This window comes from Macrobrachium rosenbergii, chromosome 4 (assembly GCF_040412425.1).
Source record: "Macrobrachium rosenbergii isolate ZJJX-2024 chromosome 4, ASM4041242v1, whole genome shotgun sequence".
Taxonomy (NCBI): Eukaryota; Metazoa; Arthropoda; class Malacostraca; order Decapoda; family Palaemonidae; genus Macrobrachium; species Macrobrachium rosenbergii.
Genome location: NC_089744.1, coordinates 37,517,103 through 37,533,440, shown reverse-complemented (window position 1 = coordinate 37,533,440; position 16,338 = coordinate 37,517,103). Strand labels below are relative to the sequence as shown.

At 36.4% G+C, this 16,338-nt stretch overlaps 1 protein-coding gene across 3 annotated transcripts in view; it reads left to right on the top strand.

The window, feature by feature from the left end:
- dikar overlaps positions 1–12,998 on the top strand; it is a 171,337-nt gene extending 158,339 nt beyond the window's left edge. For all 3 annotated transcript variants that reach the window (XM_067094302.1, XM_067094310.1, XM_067094318.1), the window contains exons 13-14: positions 1,830–3,008; positions 5,903–12,998. In XM_067094302.1, coding sequence (XP_066950403.1) covers positions 1,830–3,008; positions 5,903–8,773 — 4,050 coding nt within the window. In that variant the 3' untranslated portion in view covers positions 8,774–12,998. The remainder of the gene's footprint in view (positions 1–1,829; positions 3,009–5,902) is intronic.
- Positions 12,999–16,338: the final 3,340 nt, after the last annotated feature.

The following is a 16,338-nucleotide window of genomic DNA, read 5'->3' as shown; positions in this document are numbered from 1 at the left end:
TCCTAATCTTTGTTGCCTTTCAGGTACACATTAGATGTAATTTCCCCGCTTTCCCCTGCAAAGCGGGGAAGGGGTTTTGGGCTAACTACCAAACCCATTCTTCATTTTGGTCCTTAGTCCCCGACATTTCTCAGTCACCTCTCATGTGGCTGGGAAAGGTTCTCTCTAGCTTTCACCCCGCTGTGTGTTCGCTTACCTACCGTAACCTCGTCACAGCAAGGGTGGTCTAGTAGATTGGTCCGTGACACTACAGTTCTCATAACGGTGATCACGGTCTGGTGGCCATGTCCTCCTGGCTCGTACACCAGGAGAACACAATGTGCGGTTGAACTTCCAGTCATTCAGAGACCTCCACTCAGATTCCTCCCACCGAGTCTTGAGTCCCCATATAAGTAAAGGACCAAGGGTTTGTATTTGTGTAGGAACAAATTGCATTTTTTAAAAGTAAAATGCATTTTTCCTAACATACAAACCCGAGGTCCTTTACTCAGGTTAACCACCTCAGCCTCCCCACAATCTGCCCTAGACCAGAAAGTAAAGTGAATGTGCGAAGCCAGGCGGTTGGTACCGTGGGTTTCCCACTGTTACCAACCAACTTCCCGGCTGGTAGTAATACCAACACATTCCTTGTAAGTCTTTAGTGGCCAGTTCAGCTTCGCCGAAAGTATTCCCCATATAAGTAAAGGACATCGGGTTTGTATGTTAGGAAAAATGCATTTTACTTTTAAAAAATGCGATATTCACATGCCCAGAGGAGATATGTATATCTCACAGCAAAAACTACATTGGGCACACTACAACTCTTTGAGATGTGTGCTGGCCCATAGAAATGAAGAGGCACATATCTCCTTTGGTCCTCAAGTATATGAAGCATCATATACTCCCCTCTAGTATGAGGAGGAATATAGGAATGAATGGGGACCAGATAACGCTCCCCCAAGCACCAAATGCACTACACCCGTTATGGGACATGGGAGCTCCCAGCAAAGGCTAAGTATCATCTTTTTTCAAGCTTATGAGACCCTACCAAATGCAAGCCACAAACAACAGTTAACGTCATATATTTGCATGTATAGGCCCACCCTCAAATATAATATTACACACTTAATATCTTATGTATAACTGAATCATGAAGATATGGATCGTGATGAGTGAATAATTAAAGGAGAAGGAAAGAGTGAAACAATGGAGTGAGAGTAAAACAACAGAGTGGTTACTAGGCCTTTCAACTATAATGGTCCTTTACTAACAGACTGCTAGTAAAGGACCATTGTAGTCGAAAGGTCCAGCACCCACTCTGTTGTTTCTCTCTTTCCTCTGTGGCATTTGCTTTTACTTAATATTTTATATTTATGAACTGACATTTTAGTGTTCTTACATCAATATGACTAGTAATTATTTTGCTCTTATCCTAGCAAGCAAAAAATATTGTAAGGGAATTCCTAGTCTCTGCAGCAAAATGAGATAAACATTGTTTATAAAAGAAAAAGTGCTTGGCAAATTAGCTTCAGATTTAACAAGCATAAACCAGGATAGCTTACCTCACTATCCTCAGATTCTTTTATAGATAAATTATGACCTCATTAACTATTATAAATAAGGCATATGATTTGCTAATGTAGAAGAATTACATCTTATTTGGGAAACATCACCTGAATTAAGGGACAAAAGTTTCCTATTTTGTTATCACTAGTTTTGATAGATATTGTAGAAGCCATAGTTATTGATTTAGGAAGAAACAGTGGTTATGAAAATTTAGAGCATATTTTAGTGTGCAGATGTTCTTTTTATTTTGAATATTTTTAGTTAATCCAATTATTTCTTTTCAGGATATAACTACTATGCTAGATGACCCTTCTGTCCCTCGCTTTAGTGAATTTTCTTCAGCCAGTAATTCTCCGTCACACAAAGTAACAGCTGAGGAGTTTGAAGCTATTGCTTATAAGATAGAAGCTGAATATAGAAGAAAATTAATGATGGATGAACCAAGGGAAAAGGACAAAAAAGTTCACAAGAAAAAGAAGAGAAAAAATGTTAGCACTGAGGATGGCGATGAACCCAAGAAAAAGAAAATGAAGAAAGAGAAAAAACCTGAAAATGAGAAAAGTGACAAAGGAGAAAAGGATGCACTTGATAATACAAAAGAACTTTTCAAGGATATAAAAGATGGAAGAATAAAACCTGGCGCTATTATAAAATCTAAAGACATAGCCAAGAAAGAAGGCATGGTGAAAAAGGAAACTAAAAGTTCTACAGAAGGGAAGCCAAAGGCAAAAACTAATCCATTTGGAAAGATAAATAAGCAAGAACATACAAAGTTAACAACGCTCATAGCTAAAGCCAAAGAATCACGTATTGGACTGGTACCTAATAGCGAAGTTGGTGACAGTCCAAAGCTCAGTTTAGGTAGTATTATACTCTCAGGGGATATTGGCACAGGTATGAAGTCGTCAAGAGAAGCAAATAGTGCTGATGAGGAAGAAAAATGGGAGCCTAAGGAGAAATGGGATAGCCCATGGGAAAATAGGTGGGAAAAAGTGCCAGAAAAGGAAGAAATGCCATCTTCTGTGAGAGAAGAAGAGGAAAAAGAAGAGATTCCAGAAGTGGAAGATGTAACAGAAAAGATTATTGAAGAACCACCACCAACTCCAAGGGCTCCGGAAATCAAACAGGAAAGAGCCACACCCAATTTAAGTGCCTGGTTCAAAGCCTTTGGGACTCCTAAGCTTAACTCTGCTGGCATAAAAAAGATACCAGAAGATGCAACGGACAGTCCAAAGGAAGTGGAAGAAGACAACGATATTATCAATGTGGATGATGTCACTGAGCCTGAAGAAAATGAACCAAATGCTTTGGATGAACCACCACCCTCACCTCGACCACCTCCGAGTCCAGAACCACCAGTGTATCCTGAGGCTCCAATATCTCCAGAAAAGCCTCCTGAAACACCCTGGTATGAGAAACTAGATGAAAAGCTAGAAGACGAACCCATTTGGAAAAAGATGAAGGTACTGTTCAGTGTAATTTTTTGTTCATTGTGGACTTGGCAGGTTATAATAATTTTGTGTACTCCAGTAACGTATAGATTTCAATTTAGGGGATAGTGAATTATTTCATACAGAATTAGTGTGCAGTTTATCTTGTTCAGTATGCTGGTTTTGGTTGTGTGATTGATTTAAAATGGTTTGTGTTTGTACACTAGCACCATTACCTATCAGTACATCTGAGTATGGAAAAATAGAAATCATATTTGTTACTTAATGTAATAATCCAGTAAGCACACTAGACAGTGGAAGCTGAAACGAATGCAAGAGTTACTTGCCTCTATGACCTCGGAAGGTGAGGTATTTGTTTCTAGGGTAACTGACCCATCATTCTCCACTCTGTACCTTTTTCTCATTGACTTGAACATTTAACCTGTGTTTATCTGCCTTGTGAAGAGCCTGGACTTCATATCAAAATGGCCACCCCTCATTTAATAGATATTTCTTTCATAACATTCCTCATATAAGAAAACCCAAAATATCTACAATCAAATTATTAAACGTACAGTATATAGAATATAGGTTAGGCAACCTCAGACATGGAGGTGATAAGCTAAGTAACATTGTCTAGAAACTTTGATGATATCATTCAAAAGTTCAACACCTGTTAGTTTATTTCAACAAAAATATATATTGAATATTAGAATATAGAATGTTACAGTAATACAATATACAGGAAAAACTTGATGTTAAACTTTTGAACAATACCATCAAAGTTTTTGGACAGTGTTACTCAGCTTATTACCTCCATGTCTGCAGCAGCCCTGACCTACATTTTATATATGTTTAATAATTTGTAGATTTTATAGCTTTCTTAAGTCAAGCATGTTATAAAATGAAATATCTATGGCATAAAGGGTGAGCATAATACAAACTATTTACAGTATCTTGTGAATGTTACATTTGTTGGAAGGAGGTAAAGTGAGAAGTTCCGAGCTTTGTTGATCCAGCCACTTTTTCCTAAATATTAATAATAATTCCTATTCTATTTAGTAATGTACCAATATTAAACAGTTTTTACTAAGGTCTTGCAAGCTATTGAATACAGTAAGAAATTCAGCAGTACATCCAGGCGTAATAAATAATAATAAAAAAAGTCCTGTATGTACATTTGTTAGCTGATTTTATACAGTGAAAAGCATTAAATTTTTATGTATAAATTTTCAGTTCATCTGTTGAATACATGTAGATTGTGGTCTCTGTAGGCAGATCATATGTGACAGCAGATAAAAATATTGCTGTAACATATTGTTAATGAGCCTTGCACACAGTTACAGGCAAAGAAAAATTATGATGAAATGTGCATTAGGTTTTTAATGTATACATATCAGTATGCAGTACATAATAGTAGCTACATTATTAAAAATTAAACTGACAATTGCACATATATACTCAAATTCAGTGCATGTGATACTTTTTTATTATATTGTATTATTCTTACTTGTATTGTTAAATTCTTTACTGAATACAGTATATAGTTTACAAGATCCTCCTCAAAGCCTACAATTAACAATGCTTTTTGATAATGGGATTCTTGAAATGTAAGACACAAACAGAGAATTTTGAAAGTTAATTATGTAATTTTGCCTTGTTAACCAAGAAGACATGTATGGAAAAGTGTTTTGTTTGTGGTGAATTCACGTCATCCTTTGTTCAGCAAAAACCAGTTTCAAATCTCAATATGTATTTCACAGATTCTCAAATCTAGGTTCTAACTTTGAGGTTCAATTCACTTGCAAAGGTCAAATAACGTGAAGTCAGTAACTTTCAGTCTAAAACCAAATTAACAAATTATTAACTAGGCAGTCTGATGTCTTCAGACTTTCAAGCTGGTCAGATCATTATTTTTATTTTGTAAGGAACAGTAGCAGTGATCACAGTTAGAGGCTTCTCAAGATCAGGAAAGTGAGAAAGATAACCAATATGATAATAAAATATAAAAATGATAATGAATATAGTACATCAGTTTTTAAAATCTTGTCTTGAGTGAGAGTAAAATGTGGAAGGTATTTATTTGGCCTTCAGCCAGTCGCCAAGAGAAGCCGTACAACTGAGGTTGTGTAGAACATTGCAGGTCTGTGGCTGATTTTCAGTTTCTCATTAAAATGCTAGTCTCTGCTAATTAGAAAGTAGAATGAGATAAGCCAGTACTCTGAATATTAGGGATACCTGTAATGAGATTCAAACTTAGAAAATACTTATACTTATTTAAGTCTTAGGAGCCAGCATGAGGGGTGGAATTAGTGTGCTTTGTGCCATTAGGATTGGATCACCAGGGAGTAACTCATGGAAAGCTTCATCTCACTGTTTCCAAAAGTTCTAGAGTATATTTTAGTCTTTGAACTTATGTTAGGACTGAGTGGCTATTGAGATAGACAAAGGGAGGCTTTAGGCAGCTTATGACAGTGAAAAAGGGAATGGGGAAATATGATAAAAGAGAATAAAGAAAAGGAGCAAATGATGGTCTTTCATGACAGTAATATTAACAGCATGGCTAGGACACTTGCTGTACATTCTGTAAATTTTGCCCATATTGTTATGAGGTTTGTAGATATTTTTTTTTCATAAAAGTTAATAGAGAAAGTTTGTCCCACTTAAATCTAGCACAATAATTTTTTATCATAAAACATGCAGTGTCAGTTATTCAGATCCTCACAGTGATGAACTATTACTATATGGGTGATTATTCTGATAAGATAATCTTAATCTAGTGAATATTATGCCTGAGTGTTCCTTGTGCTAGAATATGTTTTGTAAAATTTATCATATCCTCTGCTCATTGTGAATATTTTTATCTATAAAGTTTTCTCATTAATGTAAATTTGCATCATTGTATTTTTCATTTTCTGTTTTGGCAGCCTGATGAGGAGGAAGATCCATATAAATTTGAAGAAGAAGAATTAGATCGGGCTAGAGAAGAAGCCAAGAAACTAGAAGTAGAACGTCAGCGAAAAGCATCTGTGTCATCATCTGGGGTATCTGATCGCTCTCCACTCAACCACAGCTTTGACTCAGATCGGTCTCCTGCTGCTTTCTCGTCTGAAGGAGAACGTTCTCCAATGACTAGGTCTCCTCATACTCCAGGATTTGGTTCAAAACAGTTTTCACCAGTGCCCGAGAAATCTCCTAGTGTTCCAGCTTATTCTCCACGTTATGAGTCAGCTCTCTCTAAACCTTTCCCATCATATGATCCAGAAAAAGGAAAGTACCAAGCCAATGGCGCTATTAAAGTTGGTTTTTATCAAGATATGACTGATAAAACTGCAGGGGATAAGGCAGAGAAGAAAGTTACAGAGCAAAAGCCAACTGAATCGCCTGTTTATAGCCCAACTGTGCCATATATGAGTTCATTTTATTCAAGCAAGAGTGAAGCTAACAAAAAGCAAAAATCACCTGCTGGGTATACTAGTTTTTACAGTTCGTCAGATTCTAACATTGACAAAGCAAAAACTCCCAACTATTATTCTGCTTCAGCACCAGCCACCCCTACAGATAAGCCGTCCCCGGCCTCTATCAGTGTTGAACCTGCCGATAAACCCAAGCCATATAGTTACTATTACGATCCGACCAAACCACTTACTGACCAGTACAAAAACACTGGCTCGGTACAATCCACTCAGCCACCGAAAAAACCGTCAGGTTATTACAACACACATGAAGGTAGCAAAAAGCAGCCAACGTCATTATCACCAGCTGGGCAGCCATCTTCCCTACCTGGTAGTCTATCTTCTCCAGGACAGGGGGCTATGACACCTCCAACTCCTGATTTGCCAAGCAAAACTGAAATGCAACCTCTGAAAAAGAGAGCAGCTATTGATCGCATTAATCAAGATTTCCAGACTAGTCCAAATGTGGTGACCTCTTTAGCAGTTGGAGGAAGTGTGACTGCCTCTCCTTGGACTGGACAAAAGCAAGTAGATGATAGTGTAAGTAGTCACAGCACAGCTCCACCTAATATCACAGTCCCTTTTTCACCTCATTCTTCAAGTTTGCCTGCAGCTCTCTCGACGCCTGGTCTGCCTGCTTCTGCTTTACCTGCCAATTTGGCAAATTTATCCCAGATAGTCTCACGGATTTCTGATACAGAGTCTGGACGAGTGGGTGCTGAAAAAGATTCTTCAAAGCCTCTAGTAGAATCACAGCATAGCTCAGTCGCTACATTCCCTAGTCCTGATGCAAGTGGCATAACAAAATCAATGCCTCCATCCTTGTTTGGTGTAACGTCAGGGCAAAACCCAGTACAAAGTCAGGTCATGGATATGGAACGCACTGGCATAGATCCTGTTAATGATTTAAGTGATATACATCAATCAAATTTATCTGGTCGTGTACAAGCAGCTGATCTTGCCAGACATGGTGAAGTTGAGCCAAGGTTACAAGATAGATCTATGCAGCCAAATTATCATCAGCAAATAACAAGTCCACATATGCAAACTCAACCAGGATTAGGATCCCCTCAGCAGTTATCAAAGCAGTCACAACCATCACAGTCTCAGGCACATAGTGGACCCCAACCTCCTGTTGCCCATCAAAAACCATCTGAGGGTTCCAGACCTTCTAGTCGAGATTTACCACCTGCACATGCATCTGACAAGTCTCATGTATATCTACAACAGAAGAGCATGTGGAGTTCAAGTCTCACAACCAGCTTGACCTCTAGTTTGGCATCAAGCTTACCATCTAGCATGGTTTCAAGCTTGGTAACAAGTTTAGGGTCTACATTAGCTACCACTTCAGTCATTGCATCTCTACAGAAAATGGGATCCCTGCCAACAGAGCGTTTAACTCAAGAACGCTTAGCACAGCTTGATCGAGCTGCACAACTAGACCGTGCTGCTTTAGCATCTTTAGCTAGCCGCACTGGGCAAGCAAACTTATTCTCTCATGAGCTATTACAACGTGGATCTGTTGGAGGAAGCCAAACCCAAGTTGGCAATGGTCCAAGCAGTAGTGGCTCTTCTGGAGGGGGTAGCTCTTCCAGTGTTCCGGTCTCTACTGGGCGTTCAACTTCCAGTTCCAGTAATACTGCTGGGGGTTCTTCAACTCCATCTGGCAATAGTGTTGAAATTGGCATAGGCCGTTCTTATGCTAATATGATGACTGGCCAGTCATCTCCACTCTTTGGGCGTGGGGAAGGAGCACTTACTCCTGGCTCTTTACCACGCCCTCTGTCAGGATCCTCATCTCCATTTTTGCCTCAGTCTCCTGGTTTGAGTGCAGCCTTGGGTCTTCCAGGTGCACCTCGAACACCAACACCTGCTCATCAACAATCTCATCAGAGCCTGTCGGGGCTCAGTCAAGGTACTTTCCCATCCTTATCACGTGATCCAAGAGATCCTATTTCACAATCTCATCCATCTCTTCAGATTCCAAGTCTTAACTCAATAGCATCCAGTCAAGCTCAGACACTTAGCCATTTAAATGCTGCAAGTTTAGCCTCTTACTCTGGGAGAGATTCTTTAGCGTTGATGAATCAAGGAAGCCGTGGCGCATTAGCAAGTGGACTGGTAGATCATACTTCTCAGTTGTATCAGCAGTATCTGCAGCAAAGACAGGCTCAGGAGGAGTTGATATTGAGATCTGCAGGTGCCCACCCACAGTTAGCAGCACATCAATCCATGATGATTCAGCAAGGGCTGATGAGTGCAGCTGGTTATTCCTCAGGCTACCCACCATCACTGGGTCTCAGACCTGGCTCCTATCAGGGTATGAACAGACCATGGCTTTGAAGTCGGAAACAGCCCACCTGAAAAAATTTTAAGCCTCCCTCCTATGCTTTTATGGCCCATTAACTAGAACTTGAAGTGATTCATCTTACTCTTGCCCAAGAATTTCTTAAATTTTATTAGGTTTCATTGATAAACCTGGCCATGCATTTCTTGTTTTGCATATGCCAAGTGCAATAGGGTAAGTTTCTTTTTTGTTTTTCGTATAGAGAGCTATTTTTATATTTACGCATATTAGTATTTATAAAGTATTTTATTTATTTACCAATTTATATGCCTTTTTATGAGAGACATATCCTTTTTTAAAATGGTTCTGCTTTGTGATCTTTATGCAAATAAAAAATTTTTATTATTTTAATTCTGATTTGGATTCCAGATTTGTTTTTACTCTTAGACTGGTTACATTTTACTTTAATTATACTCTGTTTACAAGTAATTTTGGAACAGTTGAAGTCATTAGGGTCTCATGCTCCAGCAGGGCATTGGTTTGCAAATATTTTAATTTTCTGCTGTCATCCTTCAACTTTGTTTATAGGAAGTTCCTACCTCATTCTGTTGTTGTTTTATGAATGCAGATCAATTTCGGCCTTGTTTATGATTCAGATCACACCAATTTTCATGAACAGGCAGCTTACTTTGTCACAACATAGAGGCAAACTTTACAAAAGCTGAAGCCTTGGGTAACAAGTGAATAAAGGAATGGAAACTAGTGTCATAGCAGCTGTTAAATTCAGTATACCTGGTGGGATATTAGTGACAGCCATGTTCGTGTCTGAATTCCAGTTTTGAAGAAATTTTGTTTGATATTGTCATAGGTATTGGCTTTTTAGATGGAATTCTGAAAAGGCTTGCCAGATTTCTGTTGTACCACGATGTAAGTCCAAGGAGGCTTCAAGCCACATAATTGCCAGTAGACTGTATTGTGTTAGTTGTCTTGTGAAACAGTGTTTATTATCTTTGTTATGATTGATGCAGAAAATTGCTATCACATATAATTGGTAATAATGTCCTATGCTTAAGTTGAATATACACTACAACTATACAATTATAAAAAAATCACATTTCATTTTAAAAAGTAAGCCTAAGATAGTTAGATTGATGAAATGCATATTATGAGAGAGAGAGAGAGAGAGAGAGAGAGAGAGAGAGAGAGAGAGAGAGAGAGAGAGAGAGAGAGAGAGAGAGAGAGAGAGAGAATGGTTAACCTGGATTAAGAGATAGGAATTCATACATAGAGAGAAAGTTTATGAAAAAGAGGTAGAAATGTCATGGAGGAGAAGGTGGAAGCCAGAATGTAGCAGGTAAGAAAGTAAGAGTAAGAGGGTGAGAGAGAGAAAGTGCACACACATAATTGGATTTCTCATCCCTCTCTGCTTGGGATGCAAACCAACAAGTACAAAACTTGCCTCAAGTTATCAAGTGCTCCTTCTTGGGGCCTGCTGTTGATGTTTTAAGAAATAGCACTTAAGCGACCAATTGGTCAGGTTTTCAGAGATAATGTTTTCAATTTTTATTCACAATAGATTTTATTGTGTTGTTTAGGAAATGTTGAATTGTTGTAAAACAAGGTTTTAAGATATAACTGAAGCAGTGACTGTAATTTTATAATAATGAGCAGCTCTTTTCACAGTTCTTTTGTATCATACATGTTTCTGAGGTATTGCATGAAGTTTTAAATGTATGTTTGGTAGGTAACGAGTAACAAAACTTTTTTGTAAATGTTTTTTTATTATTGCTGAAAGCATAAAATAAGCAGATATGCAGAAAGCATTATCTTTAAGTGGATATGCACCCATTCCATTTAAATGACACGTGTGCCCTGAATGTCACAGGCTGCTTCTGGAGTAAAGTGAATGGTTACTATTATACATAGTATCATTTCATGGAATTTAGAATAGCCAGAGGTATAAGGACAAGTTTTCATTGTGTAAGGTACTCATTCTTGAGAGATGTCTTCCCAAGAACTCATGCTCACCAATAATTTTGAAAAAAAAAAAAAGCAGGAAAATGTATTTGAAATATTGCACTAGAGTATAGTAATATGATTCTCAGTTTTAAGTGAAATTTAATGGGAAATGGTCTGTTAATGTATTATACTATTTGGGAAGAAGTATTTTAAAATTTGACACAATTTATAGACATTTCAAGGCAGTATTCAATATTTTTGGGAAGGAGACCATGTTCTAAAGAAGTTTCATTGAACGTGATGTCTTGATCAACAGAACTGAATCTATATTCAACTTTCGGTATTAATTTTGCTATTCCTTTTTCAGTGAACATGAATTATTCTGGAATTGCCCTATACATAAGTGATATGCTTATAAGGTAACTGCTGAATAATTTGTCTATGCAAAGGGAATGAGACAAGTGGAAAGTGAAATACAAGCTCATTTATATTGATCATATTAAACTTTCTTAGGTCAGAGTTTCCCTTTGTGGGGTTTGACATGAAATTTGTTATCTTCAGTTTCATCTCTCCTGTGCACTTTGCCTGAACTCACATCAGATGTAGTTCTGCCCTTAATATCCTGGACATTCCTGCAGGTCTCATGTTGTACTTGCATATCTACTCTATATCTACTGCCTTTGAGATTAACTGTTCCTTATTCTTTCTCATCACAGTTGTAAACCATCTCATTCAGAGATATCAAGTCTGTTTTCTAGTAGCTGTATAATACATACGTCTGCCATACCCTCACTTGCAAATGCAATATATCAACCTCACTGTGGTCATGAATCTTAATTAGACTTGGAATCTCATGTAACACCATCCCTTTGGCCACTTTCTTAACTATACTTTTGCCTTGACTTTTTCAGTCACTTGAGGGTTTGCCTATGGTAATTTTCAACTCTGTATTCCTCTCTGCCACATTTTCCACAGCTCCATCAGATTTTGTTATGAACACTAGGCTATTGCATATGCCAGCTCTGAGTGGCATCCTACTCTGTACTTTTGTGTAGCTTCTTCCATTATTGAGAAATAGCAATGGGCTGAGGGCTTATCCTTCATGGACACTAACATTTATCTCACGTTCTTGATATTTATTACTGTCTTTGCTGTAAATCTTTAGCTTGGTACTGTCAAATACCTTCTCAAGATCCTAAGTGCTGTTGACCTCTGACATGATCTTAAAATGGATAATTATGAGATTGAACTTTTTTCAGCCATTCTTCCGACAGGCTTCTGAACTTTTTTCAGCCATTCTTCCAACAGCTTCTCAAGTATTTTCTTAGCATGCTCTAGCACTTTTATTTTTTGTATATTGTACATTGCAGCAATCATGCCTTTTGCTTTGTACACCATTATTGTAAGGCTCTTTTCCTACTCTTCTGGTCTTATCTCTTCCTTTGTCAGGTTTTCATTAATTTGATATAAACATCAATGACTGGCTCTTATGCTCCCCTTATAGATTGCTTAGTGTTCTGTTCTGAATAGAGTTGGAGGTATCCAGTTTTTCATCTTCCAGAGAATTTTTGGATGTTACATTCTTTGGTGGTCTCTGTATCATGCCAGCGCATCATATTCAGTAAGTTTTATTATGGCAACATTAATAAAATTAAATTGTCATAAACAGCATTCTTATTCTTCAGAATTTAGACTTAAACATCAGTCTTTTTGAAAGTGGAACTTTGAGATTATCAATACAGTAAGACTAATGGAGGTAAGGGGTCCAAAATGCAAATTATGTTACTGCAGTTCTTTCCACTTATGTTATTCAGTATAATTGTTAATATTGTTACCAAAGTATGGTGAACTGTAGCCTTGCATTTGAATTACTGTATTCTTTTTTCTTTAATGAAATTTGGCAGGAAGTTACACCATGTGTTCCAGATTTTTAATACAGATGATTGTATTATCTACTTACTTTCAAGATCACAGCTTATTAAAATGCCAAAAATTATAGGATCTCTAGATATAATTTCAAACAAAATTTCCATAATGTTCCACCTGTCATCAGTTTCCAATTATATGTCACTCCAAAGCCTCAAGGTATCTCCTGCGATGTTTAATTTCCAGTGTAATATATTTTTGGGTATGGTAACTCTGGAAATGATGCTGTTTATGCTATTCAGTAATGTTCAAATGTGCACTGAGCTGATATTATTAGAGACTGATCTGATATGATTTAAAAAAAAAACTGTAATGTGAAAAGAACACGGGACAATTAAGGCAGAGTTCTGTAGAATTTCTCCGAAGATTTCAAATTTTGTATTCAGGAGTAATAGTCTTTTAACTGTTAAATACTGTATTCTCATGCATGGATAAGTTTACTAGTTGTTTTGGGCAATTAGATGGATATTCACTTATTATTATTATTATTATCATGAGAGAATGTGCAGTGATGTGGAACAAGGGAAAAAACTTAACTTTCATCCTAAGGATCCACAGAATTTAAGTAGGATTATTTTAGGTTCTGTTTTGTTAAAGAAAATGGGAGAGCTTGAATTTGTAGAGCAGTTTTTTTGTAGTGGGGTCTCAGTAATGTGACTTATTTTCAGACTAATTGTTCTTGAAATTGTTTTGTCCTGTTGATCTTTGTGACATGCTTCTCAGTTGGTAAAATTTTTTCTTAGCATTGTGTGTTAGTTGGAAACATTCCTTGGATGTCATATCTGTGTGGGAGTGGCAACTACTTAAACCATTGCCAGTGTCTATGTGGAAGGGGGCAGCTTCTTAAATGAAGAGGGAAGGGGGATCATTTACCATTTATGTAGGTCACTTCCCTTTTCTTTTTCTTTTAAAGAAAAATATTAAAAATATACCATATGACCCAAAACAGTATCGAGCAGATTTGTAGGTTTGATACTTTCTTAGAAATGGTCAAGAGTGTATAACGCTTCTGTTCTTATTGCACCTTTTATACTCACTGTATAGAGTTGAACAATCCAAGGAAACAAGGAAATGCTACATAAAGATGTGTAGGATATGGCAAAGGTCATTCCACAAGAAACTGGTATATTTTCTTTTAGGATAAAAGATACTGAGGAAATGGTAGAACTAAAATTCATAATAAAGCATCTGCTCTAAGATTTGATAATGGTGTCGCAATGCATTTCTCATTTACTCTGGTTTAAAACAAAGAGGAAGATATGTCCTGTGGACATGCTACAGGGTTCAGTAGATGTAATTTCATCTTTTTCTTTAACTTTTGCTTGCTTTATGTGATTGCTTGGATACTTGAGCCTTGAAATTTGTTGAATCAACTTAAAATAACATTGCATATAAGTTTCAATATTTCATTTGTCTTTTAATGTATGAAAATGGTCAGATGTCTAATAATAAATATGTCTAAGCAGTTGTGATGCAGATTCTTGATATATTTAATGGATTTAACACAATGATAAAGAGGTACTGATTTGTTGGGGAAGGGCATTTATATAAAATAGGTATACAATATTGTATTTATTTAACAGTTTTCAAGTACTCATTTAACCTTTTCATATTTTGATACTGAAGACATTTCAATAAAAAGATGAAATGGTGATTATAATACTGTTCTACATGGTAAACAGTATGGGTCCCTGGAGTTTCCTGTAAAGTATGCATCATGCTTCGCAGTTTTTCCTGCACTAATGTGTTTCTCTAACAGTTTGCCTTTAGGCCACTGAGACTTGCAGGTTTTCTTAATCAAATATCTACCCATAGAGGATATTGTGTTATTAACCATGCTTCAGTCAGGGACATAATATTATGTCTTTTCCCTTTTCATGTATCCACTCAAGTGAAAGTTTCTCATGTAGTGTGTGGACTACAACCTGAGGTGATGATTATTGGATTTTAATTTAGGCATGAGAATTTAAGCTCAAAAAGTTTTAATAAAAAAAAAGTTTCTAGAGGGTAGCCTTAGATGCTAAATGAATTTTTGTTGTGGAAACTTAGTGAATGTGGAGGTTTCCGAGTGTGGGTGTTTTTAGGGAGTGAAGTGTTTTATGTTTAGAACAAATTGTACATAGGTTTCTAATTGTGGGAAACACTGTCTTTTATGTTGAAGTATTAGGAAGATTCATCCAGGTGAAATCTGGATTAGTTGTTTAGTTTAATCTTATTGTTTCCATTTGTAAGTGTTTGTGAGGTATTCTTTCCATTTGTAAGCATTTGTGATTATCGTTACTGTATTTTATGCCCTACAATGTATTGTATTACATTTTAAGTAATTTTTTTGCTTCTAGTGATAGCAGTCTTGTTTAGTGGTATGTGTAAATACATTTTAATGGTCAATTTTCTTTGCAAGTGATAGTATGTGTACAGCACTTCTTTTGATCTAGTGGTTGACTTACACCCTTAAATATTTGTATGCATGCTGTTTCTTTGTAAGTGAAGTGCTATATATTCAATGTCTTCAGTTGCATTTAAATGACTTGATGTAATATCTCAGAAACACTTGGAAATATCCTCATTAAGGTATGATCTTTGTTGTACTTTGTTTTATAAGATATTTCATATACATTAACATTAGGTTTTGATACTTTTGAAATGGAATTATGTTATTTACAGTTAATACCAGTTATTTGTTTTTCAGTCAAAGGGTTTTTTTTAATTTACTCACATTTCATAGGTTTGTAGAAGACATACATGTTTCAGTCTTATTATCGCAAGAAAAGACACTAACGCCAAATCAGTCTCAGGGGCAAGGAAAGTGCAGTCCACAACCTTTTATTCACTAAAATATTCCTTTGACTTACTGATTAATGTTTTTATACTGAGTAAATTATGTGGTTCAAGGTGTGCAGCATTCCACTATGATTGAGGTAAACCTCTTCTGTCTTCATCTGATTTTTAACTTTATTCATACTGGTGTTCTGTCTGATTGCTTGGTGTCATGTCAGTATTCTAACCTCTTTTATGTTGCTTGTTAACAAGATCTTTTTATAGCTATTGTTTAAATTTTTAATTTCCTTGGGAATATAAAATCTTGTGAGGACTGTAATGATTAGCTAGATTCAGTTTTCAATGTTTGTTGAAGAATGAGCTACATTAGGTTGTACCTATTTAGAAAGCATTGTCACTTGTCATAACTGAATGGATTCGAAAGGACCTTTAATTACATGTAAATTGAAAACCCTTTAGTGACCATTAAGTTTTTTAGTACAAAATAAGAATAAAAATTATACAAAAAAAGTTTTGCACAATGAAACTAAGTTTATCCGTCAGTTGGGCATGAACCATGGCCTGGAAAATGATTTAGACCATGGGCCTTTGCCATGGAAGCTGAGCGTTTTTATACAGTATTCTGAATAAACTATCAAGTAATAATTATGAAATGGGAGAATGGTAGTGTTTTAGAAGCTGGTTGGTACTGTTAATAATTTCTCAGTTTCAAAAGATGACAGTGCTTTGCATTTGTTAGGCATTGTTAGGAAAATCCTCAAGAGTTTAGACTTATGACCATCTCTGTTCAAGTTGTAATATTTGTGCAAAAATATTTTGACCCCACAGTCATATTCAGACCTGATTAATAAGATTGCATGTATCATGTGAACTCTTATAAGTATGCAAGTTACATGATGCCATACAGCTGATTAGAGATTCTGCTCCAAAAATATGATATACCAGCAGACCTCTGTTT